General features: G+C 34.8%; 2 protein-coding genes across 2 annotated transcripts; both read right to left on the reverse strand.

Moving 5' to 3' along the window:
* Window positions 1–2194: 2194 nt before the first annotated feature.
* Window positions 2195–2629, reverse strand: LOC146956252 (uncharacterized). The gene has a single exon (XM_085749204.1). The coding sequence runs from the start codon at window positions 2627–2629 to the stop codon at window positions 2195–2197; it is 435 nt and encodes a 144-aa protein (XP_085605330.1).
* Window positions 2630–10847: 8218 nt separating this feature from the next.
* Window positions 10848–13501, reverse strand: LOC146956253 (putative indole-3-pyruvate monooxygenase YUCCA9). The gene is made up of 3 exons (XM_085727960.1): window positions 12581–13501; window positions 11919–12290; window positions 10848–11578 (listed from the first exon to the last, which is right to left on the reverse strand). Exons 1-3 carry the CDS (start codon window positions 13241–13243, stop codon window positions 11351–11353), a joined length of 1263 nt encoding a protein of 420 aa, XP_085584086.1. The 5' UTR covers window positions 13244–13501; the 3' UTR covers window positions 10848–11350.
* Window positions 13502–18204: the final 4703 nt, after the last annotated feature.

The following is an 18204-nucleotide window of genomic DNA, read 5'->3' on the forward strand; positions in this document are numbered from 1 at the left end:
ACAACACAACCCTTAGCCACTTAGCCACAAAGGTATGTTTTTGTGGATTTTCATAGGTCCACCTTCTTCTGAAATTCATTATGGACAATACCATGTGAAGAGAACAAGCTCTGTTACACAAGCATCTAGTATATTTTGAGCAAGTAGAAGAATAATGGACCCTTGTGGTGAAAACAATAGTGGCCATCCCATGTGTGTAATTTTAATGCTATTATCAATGAATGTCTCCAATGAGAAAATGTTGGAGGCGTCTATCAATGAATGTCTCCAATGAGAAAATGTTGGAGGCGTCTAGTAAAAGCCGAAGAGATACAAGACAGATAGAATACAGTCAAATGTTGACATGTTTGGATTAAACTGAATGTCTAACTGAATTTGGGGATGTTGTGGTAAAAATTTAAATGGGACATTCAGTTTGAAACTCTTTCTATATGCATATTTCTTTAAGCAAAGGTGAACGATTAATTTGTTAGGGGAGAGAAAGTTTGATAGGAGGAGGGGAATTTGTCAGCAGCGTGATCGCACCCTGATTTAGGGTGTGATCTAGTGTTTTCAAACATTATTGTTAACTCGTAAACTAGTACGAGTTTACATTTTAATGTGTCAATTTAGTGTTAACTCGATTGTAAACTTGTTTTCAATGAAAACAGAGCTTAAATCGAGTTTGAGCGATTTAACTCGTAGTAAAATCGGATAAACTCGTCCGATTTTAAATGAGTTTGCGATTTTACTTTTAAAAAGTAGAGTGTTACTTTTCCCACCCTATGGCATTCTCGCGCGCCCTGCAAAAATTCCAAAAATACCCCTGGTCCGGATTATGTTTTCCGGACAAGATTGTTAGTAACTTCCGGAATATAAAATCCGGCCATATACGATATGCATATTTTGAGTCTTTCTTTGATGCCAAGGGTCTCTGTTGACCGTTATACGACCCCCGCATAAACTGCAATGCAATTGCAGGGGTCGTATGAGCGGTCAACAATAACCATGACACCACAAGCACTCCTAAAAGCTACCTAAAAAACTTAAAATTTTTGAAGAAAATGTAAGAAAGGAGGTGAAGAAGAATGAAGGAAAATGTTGAAGATCCAAGCCTTTTTATAGCCTTATATAAGTCATAGGTCTTAATTACAGTCAAATAAAATGTGTTCCACATTCAAAACAGTAAAAAAATGCATTCAAACTCCACTAACCGGCCTAACCTTTGGTGAAACGTCACCGGCCTAAATGTTACTGAGTGTTTCCGGATTATACAATCCGGAACGTATGCAGTTTGTCCGGAGTGTAAAGTCCGAACTGTATCAGACCCTTTATTTGGATCGTTTTCGTTGCGAATGCGTTGGAAAAAAATAGATCAAAGATACATAACATAAATAAAAGCAACATAAGACAAATAAACAGTTAAAAAAAACCATAATAACATAAATGATGAATCTTTTGGGAAGGTTTTAGAAGAGGAGCTTTTGAACTCGATCCTGCCGGCCTGCCAACTGACATGTTACGATCGGCAGGCCGACATTATCGAGTTCATAAGAACCTCTTCTTTGGAGTTAGATCTGCAACACAATGAAGAAAGGCAAGGTGTTTTCAAGAGGATTTCTTTGAGTTAGGTCCTGCTGCCTTGCCAAATGACATATTATCTGGCAGGCAGCAAGATCTAACTCATAGAAACCTCTTGATATTTTTGAGTTATCTATCTATCAAAGAGGCATCAAGGACTATCTATATATTTTTGACAGTATGCTGAGGATCTTCATAATGCCGTCAAATAGAGAGCTAACTCATCCATTCACGACAACATTAGAAAGATCCTCAGCTTGATGACAAAAATTTGCATGGTTTGCTTTGGTGTGTTTGTGTGTTTTGCTGGTATTGAAGATCAAAACCGGAGAGGGTGTATTTATAGAGGTCCTTGGATGTTTTGGACCACATAAAATCTTAGTGCAATGTGGTCCATACAAAAGAATCCTATGCTGAAGCATTCCGGATTACGTTCTCCGGAATACACTGACGCCCTATGTATTTCCGGATTTTGTAATCCGAAAAGCATATATTGGGTTATATGCTAATACACAATTAAAACAACATAAAACACGTAACTAAAACATAAAGCAACGACTTAATTCAACAACACATAACTAACACGCAATTAAAACAACATAAAACACGTGGTTAATTAAAACATAACACATTATCACGGATCATCTAAACTAACTTCTTCCTTCTCTGGTCCCTCCAGCAGAGCCCTGATCTCTTCGTAGTTCCTGGGCCGGTGCAAACTTTTCAGGATTTGTTCAGCAGATCTAACCAACGAAGCGTCCAACTCGATCGGTCCTTTAGCGCTGTGCTGACCAAAGACAGAGAACATGGTTCTCACGTCGTCATCGTTTGTGAGTTTCATCCGGCTGAAGCGTAGAGATCCGGCTGAGTCGGACAATGGACATCGATATTCAACACCGACCACCCTCCTAGTGTCCCTGCGGTTGAGTTGACGGTTGATTTGATCCAGCTCATCTTTCAGCCCGGATAGGGTGACATCGTCGCGAATCCTAAACAGATGGGGTGGTGTTCCACCGTTGCAGTAGACTGCCGCTAGCTTGGTGTTCGGATCAAAGCCAGGGAATTCCATAATTTTTTTTTTCTGATGTAGTTTACTTGTAATGAAAACAGGGACCCCTATTTATAGAGGTATTTGGGCGTTGTGGACCACAAAAATTGTCGGTACAATGCAGGCCACACAGAAGAATCCAATGCTGAATCAATCCGGATTATACAATCCGAACCAACCCTCACCATACACAACGTCCAAAGTTTCACTTTGGGACACCCCATTATCGTCTTTTTCCGGAATACGTAATCCGAAGTGCATGCGTAATCCGGATTATATCTTCCGGACTTCACCAGAAGTTTTGGCCGGTGGTCTGCACCACAAAGAAAACGTTTTTCAAACGTTTTGGGCGGTGGTCAAGTGTAAAAACATGTTTTTTGACTGGCATTGATGGCCTCCCACACGTTTTTTAACCCCTCCCCTATAAATATGGTTCATTTTCTCAAAAAATTTCACACCTTCTTTCTTCTCTTCTCCTCTTCTACAACGATGTGTTTCCATTGTTGGCCTTTCATAGAAAGAGGCCTCTTTGGAAATCCATCAGGGGTCATATGATCGGTCAATAGGGTAGGGGTCAGTCTGAATCTAAGGTGGGTTTGTCTGGGTGTCATGTTGACCATCATGGTCTCTTGTTCCCTAGAGGCCCCTGTGCCCCCTCTGTCTCCCCACCAACAGATTTTCTTCTTCCCCGCCATCTTCTTTCCTCCCACCCTCTTTCCTCTTCATCAGTGGCTGGAGTTAGAGCTGGAGCCATTGGTATAGCTTATGTAATAGGATAGGATTAGAAATAGATTTAGGATATTATGTAATAAGCTTAAATAGCTTGAAAGCTTGAAAATTATTGTAATGTATTGTTCATATATTAATAAAATGAATTGTTTTTATGTTTGTGTCTTTTTATTTATGTTTTTTTTAGTTTATTTGCATTTTCTTTTACGAATTGTAGACCTTACAATTGCAAAAGTTTTGGTAAAACACTATTCCGGGTAATATAATCCAGATATATCTGCAAATTTCTAACAATGAAATCCGGAAAACAAAATCCGGACAAGGGGAAAAATTGGAAAAAAAAAATAGGGTGCGCGAGGAAAGGCATAGGATGGGAAAAGTAACACTCTAAAAAGTATTCTATTTGGCTCAATTTTTCTTTCTTTTTGGCCCATAAGCCCATTTAATGTGTGTAAGCACAGTGCTTGCGGTAACCAAACGACTCCTCTCCCACCCATTACACTCAAACGAATGAGGGACATAGTATTATGAAATGGCGAAACCCTAAAGACAGCAAGATTCCGACACAGCAAGGCTACAAGTTTTCAACGCTTTATTTTGATACAAGGTTGACCATGTCGCTTTATATTGGTGATTATGTATATTTGTGTTGTATAATTAAGTTAATATTTTTAATAATTTACCTACTTACAGTATTATATTAGTAAGTGTATATATCATGTATATAATAACTTTAATATAATTTTAATTTGGGTCCTGCTAACCGGTGCCCCCGGGGCATTGGTTAAGCATGCCATAAAAGATAATTATTACCATAAAAGGAAACTGTTTTTGACTTTATTATAAATTAATTACACAATTTCAATGCATTAACTACTATATAATTTCCTTTTTCATATCCTTAACCAATGCACTGGGAACACCAGTTAGCATTTCCCTTTTAATTTTAGTCAAACTTATACGATTTTACGGGTCGATTTCACCTAGGCAAAACGAGTAGAGGTAAAAACTCGAGTCTGACAACCTTGCTCTAAATATCATATTTAATATTCTTTCAATGCTCTAAATAATACCATTGAACTACACCTTTCGACACTTTTTTCTTTCTCCTTATAGATTGTGATTTGTGAATTGACCAGCAATATGGGCACTTATATGGTCTGTTTTTACTTGCTTTGTATTGTTGAAGAAGGTGAATTGGGTCATATATTAGCCCTATAAAGTTTCGAGGGCCCCTAATATGGACCCTAAAATTAAGGGACCAGCTGTGGACCTCACAGTATGACTGGCTATAGCCAGTAACCTTCTGACAATCATTTTTGGGTAAATAACTAAAATATTTGGTGGCATAAATTTCAATAACTTCTTTTCTTTATATTTTAGTATCTTCTTCTATCAACACACATCTCCAACAAAATCAATTTGCAATTGATTCTCTTCTAAAGAACAATTACCACTTCAATACAAGAAGTGGGTGCCATTTTTATGACCCCGACCAATCAATTTTTGTAAGTCAGAGGAAGGAGAAGTGATTCAGAACAACATGATCTGCAAGAGTGTAAAATTATAAAAGAAGCCCTGTTAATACATCTGAACTTGGTTTCTTACTTGTTTGTCTATTTAATTACTTGTTGTCATCGATTACTTAGATCTGATAAGTTATCACCGAGTATGGTTTGTCATTTTAATTTTTTTTTCCTTTAACATTATCCTTTAAACCAAAAGGCATTGTGTATGAGTGTGTTTTTTGATACTGTGTTGGCTGAAAATTTGGGAAATAGGAACAGATAGCACGGTAAAAACAATTTTCTTTCTGAAAATTAAAATGAAAACTAAATGAAATGAGAGAGAAGAATGGAAGGCATTCACTGTTTTTGTTTGAAGTTTGTTTAATTGGATATGAATTGGATAGTGGATATGCATTTTGTTAGAACTGCATCATACACAAAAAATCATTAAAGATAGAACTATCCTCGTTCTAAGAGAGGCACGAGTATATGAATGAAAGGAACTAAATGAACGGAAAAAAGCCTTAATAAAAACAACTTCAGCAATAACAACAAACACCGTTTAACATATTCATACCCAGGCTGTAGCAGGTCTGGACCTTTATTTTGGGGTACACTGCTCCCGTTTCTACTATGAAAAGATTCTGTGTGGATAGTTTTGTTAGTTTTTAACAATTTCTGTGAACATGGGAAGCTCTCATTTGAACATGAGAATGTCTCTTAGCTAAGGCACGTTTAGATTTTAGTGGAGTACAACTATCAATGATTTGCAAAGTACTAGATCCTTTTTTGTATGCATATTTGATGTAGGTTTGATGATAATAGAGCCGTTAGTAAGACCAGGTTACAATAGTTCTAGAAGGAAGCCCCAAATCCCTCATTAGGGCTGAATGAAAAATGTTTTATGGTGCTTGGAAATCGAATAAAAAAAGTATAAGTACTCACGCTTCTTCCTAATCCATTGATGCATCTTTAAAGATAAAATCATGAGGATTCACATAAAATTCTAATCTAATATTAACAACTCCATTAATATATGTAATATGAAAAGTACAACAACAACTAAGTTTTATCTATGTGGTCGTTGAATTTGAATCACTACAAAACACACTTGTATTCGATTAAGATGTGATATATTCATTTGATTGCTTCAAATCTATGAAGCTCGGTATGGATGGCAATTAGGCTCGTATTTATTAGGTATTCGTAAAAGATATCCATGATAGATAGGTCAAATTCTGCAATGTATGTATTAGGGTGTATGATTACCGTAAAATGGAACGGTATGAATACTTGTACTTTAATATCCATCCTCCCCAAACATGCACATATTTCAATTTTTATTTAAATTCCTAACTATTAAATTAATTGAATGTCATTTCTAACATATTGATTTATATACACTAACGATATACAATTTCTTTTACCGCTTGTTTTTGTTGGAATGGGTAGAATCGAGTTGTGTGTGGTGTCCGAGTATCAGAGAAGTTTTAGATAATTTATTTGGTAGATGTAGCTTTGTTGGAAGTATTTGGTATAATATTTTTAGGTGGGTTGGAATGAGAGTTTTACTACCCGGTAATGTAGCCACTCTCCGTGATTATTTTTACTCCTCTTCTCCTAACAAAAAGCATTGGAAAAGGCCGGCTCTACTTGGCATGCAACATTATAGAAGGTTTGGGAAGCGAAAAATGGAATCATCTTTCATCTAAAACTCCAGAAGTGAAAAAAGTAGTAGATGAGATTAATAAAGCGTTATTCTAAGTAGATCGAGAATATCCCGTGTACTTATTTTCGACTTGTGGGTTGGAGTATTTCTTATACTTGTCTCATTTTTTCTAATAGAAGCTCTTTTTCTATGAAAAAAAAAAGCGTTATAATTTCACATTCTCTCTCTGCTTAATTCTTTTTTCCTCTTTTCTGTTTTCTCTCGATTGATTATTCCTTTCGTGTTGTGAACTTGCAACCCATATTTTTCTTCGACTTTTGGAACTAGGATGAAACAAAGAAATATATCTAACATAGATTTACCACATCATGTTAACAATTCTCGTTACCATCTCAAATGCCTGGAAGCACGAACATTGGTAAGCAAGACATGAATATGTGAATATAAGAAATTTTTGAATTTTAAAATACGTCACAAATCGGCTTAGATACATTAACAAATTGGGAGTTTTACAATACATTCACAAATTGAAGTGTATCGTTATACTTGTTTTCTAATTCAATAAATTAACAATTAATTTTATGAAATAAAAAGTTATTTGTCGACTTTTATATTGTAGGAAATGTCATTTAATTTGAATAAATACCATCTCATTGTTTATAAGAATCATACTAAAATTTTCACATTTCATCTTAAAAAAAATAATATTCACTAAAAATACAATCACGAAAAGTTAAAAAAAAAATCATATTTAATTCATGTTTTGTAAAAAAAAAAATCTTTTATGGGAGAAATTTTTATAATATTCTACACATTTCTGTATAATTTCATTAAAAATACAAAGACTATACATGAGTTGACTTAAAAATAAGGACAAAAAATGGCGATTGCAAATTTTACATGGACTAAAAGTCGAAGAGAAATTTTAGAGAGATTAAAATGAAAAATTGATTTATTTATACAACCAAAAATATATTTAATCCTAAAAAATATTTCCCCTAATATCTTATACGTATTCGACGCCAGCACTTTTCCCATTTGAGAGTTTTTGTGCTTTATAGCTTAGAGTATTCCCATAGAAAATTATTTTACTTATAACTGTTGATAAATTCATCATTTTCTACGGGTTGGTGGTGTGCAAGACTTATTGCCAAAATGTGTATTATGGATTGAAATGGAGTGCTGTGGTGGTTCTATGGAACTTTTGTAGTTTAGGGTGTATTGTTGCAAATATTTTGAAGGAGTGATACTTATTTTAGTTTTTGGATACGTAACGAGTAATATAGTTGTTTCTGAATGTATAGAATTTTAAAATAGTATTTGATTGTGCATTTCGTTAGTCAAAATAATCTTTAATGTTGAAATGGTCCCTTGATGCCGACATTAGCTATTTTCTAATGATATGGCAGTAAATAAGTACTTATATGGACTAATATAAGTATATTGAAGGACTAATATGACAATATTAACGAAACATTTTAATGTAAAAGACTATTTTGAATAACATAGTGCACAATTAGAGACTATTTTAAAATTTTAATAGATTAAAGAACTATTGTGACTGACTACACTTACACATTCATGGTCGAAGATGATCATTACCCCATATCTTGAAGTATTGGCTTTTGTGTGCAAGTGTGAGCAATTATGTCCCACATCGAATAGAAAAGTGAAGGTTGAACACTTTATAAGTTAAAGAATCCATAAATCTATAGGTTAAAGTTTTGGGTGAAGATGTAGTGTTTAAGTCTCTTGTTAGTCCTGGACGTTTGGTCCATTGCCGCCCCAGACTCCCCAACATTGGCTTGGTGATACGTCTTTTGAAATTTGAAGCAAGTAGTTGAATGAGTTTTGGCGTGCATGTCAACAAGGATTAGTTATAGGGCTGTTTGTATTAAGGTTTTTTGTTGCTAAGGGGACGTCTTGTGCCTATAAAAGAAGTAATTGGTACCTAGGATTAGGAACGGAGAGTTAAAAAAAAACGAATGGTTAGGTATAAGAAAATGATATTTTTTCATCAAGGAAAAAAAAAATAAAGACGTTTCAAAATCTAAAGCTTTTTTAGTCCTACACGACGAACTCTTCAATTAGTCATATACCCTATAATCTATAGGTATTCTGTAAATATTTTAGGGGTGTAATCATGCACCGTATTTGGTCTAATAATTTTATGTTCTTCCCTCTCTAAAAAAATTACTGTTTATAGCTCGTGTTTGGATCTGGTAAAATGCAGTTAATTTACTGCAAATACACGTTCCTCATGACCTAGCTAGTGAAGTTGGTCATAGTCCTAGGGCTTAGAAGTTAGAATCAAGACTTGTTTTTATTTTCACAATTGACATTTGCTTACAATTAATAGTATCACGCGTTATTTATTACACTGGAACCAATTTTCTTCCATAAATCTCACCAAACTGCTCTTATTGAAAGCAAAATCTTACCTAGATTTTTAAATTGAAGTGTAGTACTTGATACTGAACCTTGTGATTAATAGTATTTATTGTATCTTACTCATTTGTTAGCATTTCCCCTAAAACATCGCTAACAAATACTCTTACGGTATTGGATAAATGGTTAAAAATTGTAACTTTGTGTAAAAAAGTTATGTATTTATTACTTTTATATGTAGGATTTGACTAATATTTTCAATACAATATTTTTGTTTATGGATTCATTAAACAATATTTTTAGTATACTTATTAGCATAACCTTTATTTATGAGTTTATTTGATAAACGCCAAAACAACTCACACTCTACATGACTTAATAATTAGGTTCCAAGTTATGTGAACTGTACTCTAGGTAGTACCTATGCTTTATAGAAATGATCTGAATGCAATTCACATTAAGGCCTTAAACTTTGTTGCTATAAGCTTTGAGCATGTGCAATGCAACAAATGTTTGTTGTATCAAACTAAACAGTTTTTTTTTTTTTAAATAAATAAAAAAAAATCTTCATGTGGGTCATCAAAACCAATATAACAAATTTAAAAGAAATATGTAAATACATGACACACTAATTTGGATCTGCTACGCATATCAATCTACACATTCACATAGTCACAAGTAGTTGTTGGATCAAGCTCAAAATTTAAACGATCTAAATTTAAAATTATTTGAAACATATCAAATATGTATTTAAATCTAAATCGAGGTAGTGACTTTGTGAATGTGTGAATTTACCGACCGCCACAAATTCTAATTCTCCAAAGTTGTGGGGTTAGACAAATCACTATCCTTTGTATAAAATTAGACTACTTATTCATAAATTTGACAAATCAATTTTTATCATCGCATTATCTATCCTTTGTATAAAATTAGACGACTTATTCATAAATTTGACAAATCAATTTTTATAATCGCATTATTACTAAAAATCATTAAGTCTTAGAATCACTTTTTGAATGTAGGAAATCCATTTTGGATCCGTCATTTATTTAGTTAAGAGAGGGAGATAGCCCTACAAATTGTTCCTATGATCAACTTTTGACTATTGGGAATCTATTTTGAATCATAGGCATATAGCCAAGAGAGGTAAAGAGAGATAGAGTGGCCCAAGTCGTCACATTCAGTGAAAATGTGGACCATTATAATTTATAACTTCTAGAAACGAATTCTTCGAAGTAATCATCTTAATTTTTTCAATTGTTACATCTCAACCACATATTCAATATAATCTTCTTCTTTTTTAAATATTATATTTCTTTTTTTCTTTCATGTTTAATGGTGTAGATATAACCATTGAAAAAAATTGAGAGAATTTCATTTTAAGAGTATCCATTCGATAACTTCTCTACTATTTTAAGAAATGACAATGTATGATAGAAAATCTAACATTGATTTGTGTCATATGATTATGAATAGGATAATGAACCGTATATCACATCACATGAAGATCTAATGTTAGATACTAAGCCAGGAGATCAATTAATTTGTTGGCTAGATAGTAGCTACTTAAAATCTTCACCAACTTGTAGAGAAAGTCTATGTTGAAAATTCTTCAATTAGAATAGTTGGAAAGTCTAATCACTAAAGCAAATGAAAAGAAAGAAAAAGGCTTAGAAATCTAAGATGAAAGCCTAAATATAGAAAACAGTTATTGACCTTTACTGTTTTTGCTTTCATCAAGTTTGGAATTTCTATATTTGATAAAAAAATGTTGGCCGCAACTCACAAATTTGGGCACAAATAACCAACTTTATGCATATTCGTCCTTGCATACTAAATTTGATAATGAAAGAAAAACATTTCCACTTCTAATCCACTAACATAATTTGTTTGTTAAATAAAGATAAAAATATACATACAAATAAAATAAAAGGTAAAGGCAAGGTAGAGAGAAATTGGAAGTGAAGTTGATTATAACTTGATTGCTGAAGTTGTGTTACATGTATAGAAAAAGTAGTAAATCAATACATGAAAATTGGTTAAACTATAAAAAGCCTCATCATCCTTGGTCTTTCAAAAGAAAGGCCCAAAAACAAGAACAAAATCAAAACTTGGGCCTTTGGAGAGGGCTGGCTCGATCTCTTATGTGCGAGTACTGCTCTTCCTCCATCTGTTTTTGCTCATTCCCGTCAAAATAGCTGAGCGTGAGTTAACTCACGCAAGTGTATTCTCAGCATGAGTTAACTCACGCAGGTGTATTTCTCAGCGGGAATGAGCAAAAACAGATTGGAGAAGAGCAATTATCCTTATGTGCTATCTATTATTTGTGTATTTTTTTTTATTTTTTTTACAAAAATATTGTTAATTTTTTTTTATACACCAATAAATTCCTAGCTAAAGAAACAACACTGCTAATGCCTAATGTTTGTTGTTAACAATTTGTGCAATTTAGAATTGGGAAATGCAACGTTTATTGCAAGCATTAGTGTAGTGTTTCTTTTGCTTAATCTCTTGTTTCCAAACTTGAGCAATATCTTGAGCAATTTGTTTAGCATCATATGAAGAACCAGAGAGCCCTCTCTTTGTAAACCCAACAGCATAAAGTCCAACAGTTCCTTTCCAACCATTAGGGAATGGTGACTTTGGAAATCCATTCTTGGAGAAAAATTCACCTTCCTACACACAAAAATGAACCAAAATAAGATTAGTTATTAACTCCACACAAAAATAGTAAAATACTAATTCCATTTCCAAAAGGGGAAAAAGGTAAAAAGAAGCTTCTAAAACTTCAAAACAACATAAAAAAATTATTTTATGTATTGGAAGAAAAAAGAGAAACATATGATAAGACCCAAAAAAAGGTTTCAAAACCAACGATGTTTCAAAACCGAACCAAACATCAAATTTGCAAGACCTATGAATCATGGTTCAACTGTTTTGAACTGCTCGGTTCAATTTTTAAAAATTTATACAAACACACAAAATAAATTAAAAAAATAAAAATTTAATTTCTCACCTTAAGCCAAGAAGGGACATTGCTACGATAACCAGTAGCAAGAACAACTGCATCAACTTGACTCTTTTCACCATTAACAAGTTCAACACAGCCATTAGTAAACCTCTTAATTCCAGGCACAACTTTTATGTGACCAGATCTAATTTTCTCCAAGGTGCCAATATCCAAAACAGGGGTCTTACCCTTTGTGTTCTTAAGCTCCAAAGGACCCTCCAATGGCCTTTTAAGACCATACTTTTCTATATTACCAAACACTAACCAAGCCAAAATCAAAAGAATCTTGTCAACTATCCAAACGGGTAACCATTTCATCATCATAACTGCCAATCCAAATGTTGATTTCCCAAAAACTTCTCTAGGCAAAACATGAACCTGTTCAACCAAAAACACAACAACCTTAATTAGTACAAAAAAAAAAAAAAAATCATCCTCAAATTATTTTTCTTAAAAAAATTTGTCAACAAATTTAGTCCTCGAAATAAACAAAATCATAATTATTCCCCAAGCTTAAAAATCTTCGACCACATTAGTTCTTTCAGAGCAATTTTAGAAACTAAGTTGACTGACTCGAAAAAACTTGTGTAGTCAAAGATTTTCAAGAAATTATTTTTTTATAGTTTCGTTTATTTCAGAGACTAAATTGACTTATTTCAAGTACTTACCGAGCTACGAAGAACAATAGACGGTGATGCATTATGATTGCAAAGATCAAGTGAGAGTTCCATTCCAGAATTACCACAACCAACAACCAAAACTTTCTTCCCTCTAAAACCTTCACCTGATTTATAATCACAAGCATGAATAACTTCACCTTTGAATTTACTCAACCCTTCAATATCAGGCACAACACACTCTGCATTCTCACCAGTAGCAACCACAAGCGACCTACAAATATACTCAACTTCATTTCCATTGGAAACAGTCTCAACTCTCCACAACCCATTAGTCTCATCATATTTAGCAGATTGAACACACTCGTCGAATCGTGGGTTGATTTCGAAGTGTTTCGCGTAGGATTCAAGATAGTTTATGAACTGTTTCTTTGTTGGATATTCAGGAAATTCTTGTGGGAATGGAAAGTTAGGTAGTTGACAGAATTGTTTAGGGAGGTGAAGTTTTAATCTGTCGTATGTTCTTTTTTGCCACAGTGAAGCTATGCAATTTGATCTTTCAAGCACCATGAAGGGTACTCCTTGTTGTTTAAGACATGCTGCTGTTGCTAGACCTGATGGTCCTGCTCCTACTATTATAGGACCGTTTACCCAAATGCAACGATGTGAGACTATTTCTTCTTCGTTATCGACTAGGCGAATCAAGTTCTCCATTTTGTTTTAACCCTCTGGTTTTTAGAAGAAAATGTTTGATAATCCTGAGTTCGACCAGAAGATACCGGCGAGAGTGTTGAGTTTGTTTAAGATGTTTGAAAATATTTTGTTTGTGAAAGTTGGAAGTGGTTTGATTTGAATGAAGAAGGTTTGGAGGTTGAGAGAGAGAGGAACTAAGGTTGAGAATTGAGCATGTGAGTTTGGAATGAATGGAGAGGGAGGGGGGGTAGAGGGACTTTAAATAGAGGATTTAGGTGTCTGATGAAGTGGAGAGTTAATGTGCTTTTTCCTTTCTTTTGCATCACTAGAAGTTTTAGTATAGTTTTTATTTTTCATAAATGAATATTTTATGACATTATTATATGTTGTGTCATTATTATATTAGATCCTTTTAAGTTGGTCTGCATAAAAAATTGTACCCTGAGTTAGCAATAATTTGGTGGGGACTTTTTATTTCCTTTTAAAGTTTTCTTCACCACGTTGTTGCCTAATTTACTATAAAAAAACTTCATGGATAGAGATTTTAGATTTAATATTGATTGATTTAGTTAGTAGGAATTCAGCTAATATTACACAAGAGTTTTTGAGTTTCACTATCAATGAGAAGATTTTGTTGGTGGATTTGTAAGTATGTTTTTTTAGTGTACTTTGAACTTTAGATTTTTCTTATTTTTATGAGTTTTCGAAATCTAATTCACCTAAATTTTATTTTAATAATTGTAGATTGTTTAATTGATATAATTTAGATCTTTCTTAACTTAATTTGTGGTTTCATGTTTGAATTCAGCTATAAAATGTAGAAACACATCTTTTAAGATTTTTTTAATGTGCTCTTGATCAACTAAAGAAATTAGTCTTCACAACTACATACAAGTCACATATATATATATATATATATAAACTATCAAAGTGATCACAATCAAAATTGCAATGAGATCAATATTAGTCATTTTCCTAATGAAAAGAATGATATAATTTTCAACACTAACTTTACATGTATTGATTTCTCAACTATAGTACATTTAGTCTTTGGATCTATATCTAAGTTGAGTAAAGATTAGTTAACACCTTGTGCCAAAAATAAAATATTTACATGATTAATAAGTTTTATGAAAGTAGAATTACTCAATCTACTCATTCAATTGTACGCCTTCTGGGGTGAGTAACTCATTTAGTTGAGTCAAGAGATTAAAGAAGTTAGGGAATTGAAGGTCCAATGTTCAAATCTTGGCAAGGGAGAAAATGTTAATATAACAACTAACATATTAACATTTTCCATTAAAAAAAAATATACTCCTTTCGGCGACGCATTTGTTCATTTAAAGTATATCAAGGAAAAAATTGCAAATGAAAGAAATAAAATAATTGATCCTTCCAGACTTGAGATCATTAGTTGATGACATGAATGACCTTTAATTGGTGCACTTTCCTCAGCAAAAGTCTTCTTCTTCTGGTAAATGGGGTGGTGTACCTGCACACACTCCGACAGTCAAGTCAGTAGTGTCGTGGAATGATAGATATATGTAGGTAAGGTGAGCTACTTGACCTAATGTCCTTGAGCTAGTATTAATAGAGTAGGTTTAAGAAGTTTAGTCCTTGTTCCTTTACTTTGGACAACTGTTCTTAAGGGACATATGTAGTCCTTGAGGGACAACTACGAATGTTTGGTCATGTGAGAGGTCTGTGCCACGAACCATGTTATTTTTAGGTGTAGCTATTACACTTGGTCCATGTGCGGTATGTGCCACGACGTCTCCTTGCGTGAGGAGCTTTTAGAACATATGTGGGGTTGGGCTTTGACCCCTACCAGAGAAATAATAATTTTACCAAATTGGACTGTCATAACATCATGAATTATATGTTTACACTCACTTGGATAGCCAGTCCTTACATGTCATATGCTTGAAGGTTGTGGACCATTATAAATGTACTTATTTACTTGGCTCACTACAATATAGGGGCCTAATTAGAGTAAAGATCATCTCCATTTATGAAAATAAATGGAAGATGTCATTTAGAGAGAGATACACACAAAAATATGACGTGGGTCCTACAACTAAGTAAGTCCCACTATCATTAATTATTTTTTACTTTTTTCAAAACTTTATGTGTTTTTATCTCTAAATAGAAGAAATAGAGAAGGAGATAAATTGAGAGAATCTTGACTCGCTTAATTAAGCCCAAAATTTGTAAACCACATCGCTTTACCATAATACTATCAAGAAAGACCACGATAAGATCATATCTCTTACTAGGTCAAGTAGGCATCGCAACAAAACCCATACCCGTGGTTACCCACCCGAACCAAACCCAATTTGACGGGTTTTCCCCGTTTTGACTGGGTATGGGTATGGGTTTGGGTTTTCCCCGATTCCAAAACATGGGTATGGGACGGGTAACGGGTATATAGGTATCCACCCCAAACCCGTCCCGAATGCAGAAAACTATTTTATGTTGATATGTCATGTTATTTTGTGTAATAATTGTCAGTGTTATAAAAACTACCATTGATATTTAAAGGGGCAACTAAATCAATCGATCTAACAAATGTTAAAGTGAGCATATTGTTGGATAATGCATTACAACATTTCTCTAGGGGTTGCAAAAAAAACTTCTATTTTTTATTAAAAAAATTATTCAATGTGGGGACGGGGATGGGGCGGGGATACCCGAACCCGTTGGGGACGGAGTTGGGGTTCAATTTCTCATCCCCGTTGGGTATGGGTAGGGTAATGGGTAAGTATATGACAATCGGGTATGGGGACGGGGAATGTAAAACCCGTCCCCACCCCGCCCCATTGCCATGCCTACGGTCAAGCCTATCTAGAATGTGGGTGTGGCATGAACGACTTAGTGGGAGGTTATATGATATTGAGAGGCCTTGCATGCTATGGGATTAAGTTAGCAATATAACTAATATAAATAGATCATCTACTAAGCAAGAAGACCTAAATCATTCATTAGCTCTATACATATTCGGGCCTTAGTCACAAACACATTGTTGTGCAAGTCAATCCATAATCCTACTTCAATAACATTTTTATTCATTATTAATATAGATACAATGTAGAATATATTAAACTAAGTGTATTGTAAAAAAAAAAATTATGAGTATTGTACAAACTACCAGCTAAAAGGTATTATTGAAAAGAATATTTAATATTAAATTTTGTCTAAACTCTTATCAAATGGACTATGGTTGGTTATTGGAAGTGTCATTTCCGAGTCTCAGTCTGCTTTTGTGAGAGATAGACAGATTTTTGGTGGAATTCTTGTTGCAAATGAGATTGTTGATGGGTCCCGTGAATGTAAAAAAGAGCTTCTGTTATTTAAAGTTGATTTTGAAAAAGCTTACGACTATGTTGACTGGGGTTACCTTGATGCGGTTATGGGTTCTATGGGTTTCCCGACTTTATGGAGGAAGTGGATTAGGGAGTGTGTGTACAACTACAATGTCAGTACTGATTAATGGTAGTCCAACTCCTGAATTTCCGTTAGAAAGGGGCTTACGACAAGGAGACCCGTTGTCCCCGTTTCTGTTTTTACTAGCCGCCGAAGGGTTGAACGTTATGATGCAGTCTATGGTTGTAAATAATATTTTTACTGGTTATTCAGTGGGGGCACATGACTCAACTGTGGTTTCCCATCTTCAGTTTGCGGATGATACTCTCCTTGTATGGGTTAAAAGTTGGCGAAATGTCCATGCTTTGAGGGTCGTCCTTCTTCTCTTTGAGGCGATGTCGGGGCTGAAAGTGAATTTTCATAAAAGTATGTTGGTCGCGGTAAATGTTTCAGACTCATGGTTGACTAAAGCAGCATTAGTTATTGGTTTTAAGGCGAGGAAGGTTCCTTTTGTGTATTTGGGTTTGCCGATTGGTGAAGATCTGAGACGATTATTGTTTTGGGAGCCTGTTTTGGATCGAATTAAAAAGAGACTATTAGGGTGGCGTAGTAAATTTCTGTCTTTTGGTGGTAATCTAGATCTCCTCAAGTATGTCCTGTCCTCCCTTCCTGTATATGCTCTTTCCTTCTTCAAAACCCCGTCAGGTATAATTTCTGCCCTTGAATCTCTATTTATAATTTTTTTTTGGGGTGGGTGTGAAAATAATAGAAAAATTTCATGGGTTGCCTGGAATGATATTTGTGTTAGTAAAGAGTCTGGAGGATTAGGGGTGAGGAGGTTGAGGGAGTTTAATATTGCCCTGTGAGGAAAATGGTGTTGGAGGCTATTAGTTGATAGAGGAAGTTTGTGGTATAGGGTGTTGGTAGTTCGTTATGGCGAGGAGGATGGGAGGTTGGCGGTTGGGGGCCGGAGTGTTTCTTCGAGGTGGCGGGTAGTGGCGAGTATTCGCGACAGGTTAGGAGAGGTAGGTGATGGTTGGTTTAAGGAGAATGTAGTGCATAAGGTTGGTAACGGGGCAAACACATTGTTTTGGTTGGATCCTTGGGTGGGTGCAGCGCCTTTGTGTGTGCAGTTTAGCCGCGTTTATGACTTAGCAGTGAATAAGGCTATCACGGTGGCTGACATGTTTTTGTCAGGGTGGGAGGAAGGTGGGGAGGCTTGGCAGTGGCGTTGGCGGTTATGGTCGTGCGAGGAGGAGTTGCTAGGGGAGTGTAAGACTTTACTATCTAACATTTCTTTGCAGCATAATTCTACAGATCGGTGGGTGTGGCGGCTTGATCCATCGAATGGTTACTCTGTTAGTGGTGTTTACCATTTGCTTACCAGTCAGCCAGTTCAGACAGCAGAAGCGGTATCAAATTTTATCTGGCATAAACAGGTTCCCTTGAAGGTCTCTGTGTTTGTGTGGTGCCTCCTCCGGAATAGATTGTTGACGAAGGACAATCTGTTTGTTCGTGGTGTTATTACTCACGGCAATAACAATTGTGTGGCGGGCTGTGGCGATATCGAGACTGTTCAACATATGTTTTTATCATGTCCGTATTTTGCAGCTCTGTGG

This window comes from Medicago sativa, chromosome 1, assembly GCF_051527215.1.
Source record: "Medicago sativa cultivar Bolivia chromosome 1, Bolivia_mono, whole genome shotgun sequence".
NCBI lineage: Eukaryota > Viridiplantae > Streptophyta > Magnoliopsida > Fabales > Fabaceae > Medicago > Medicago sativa.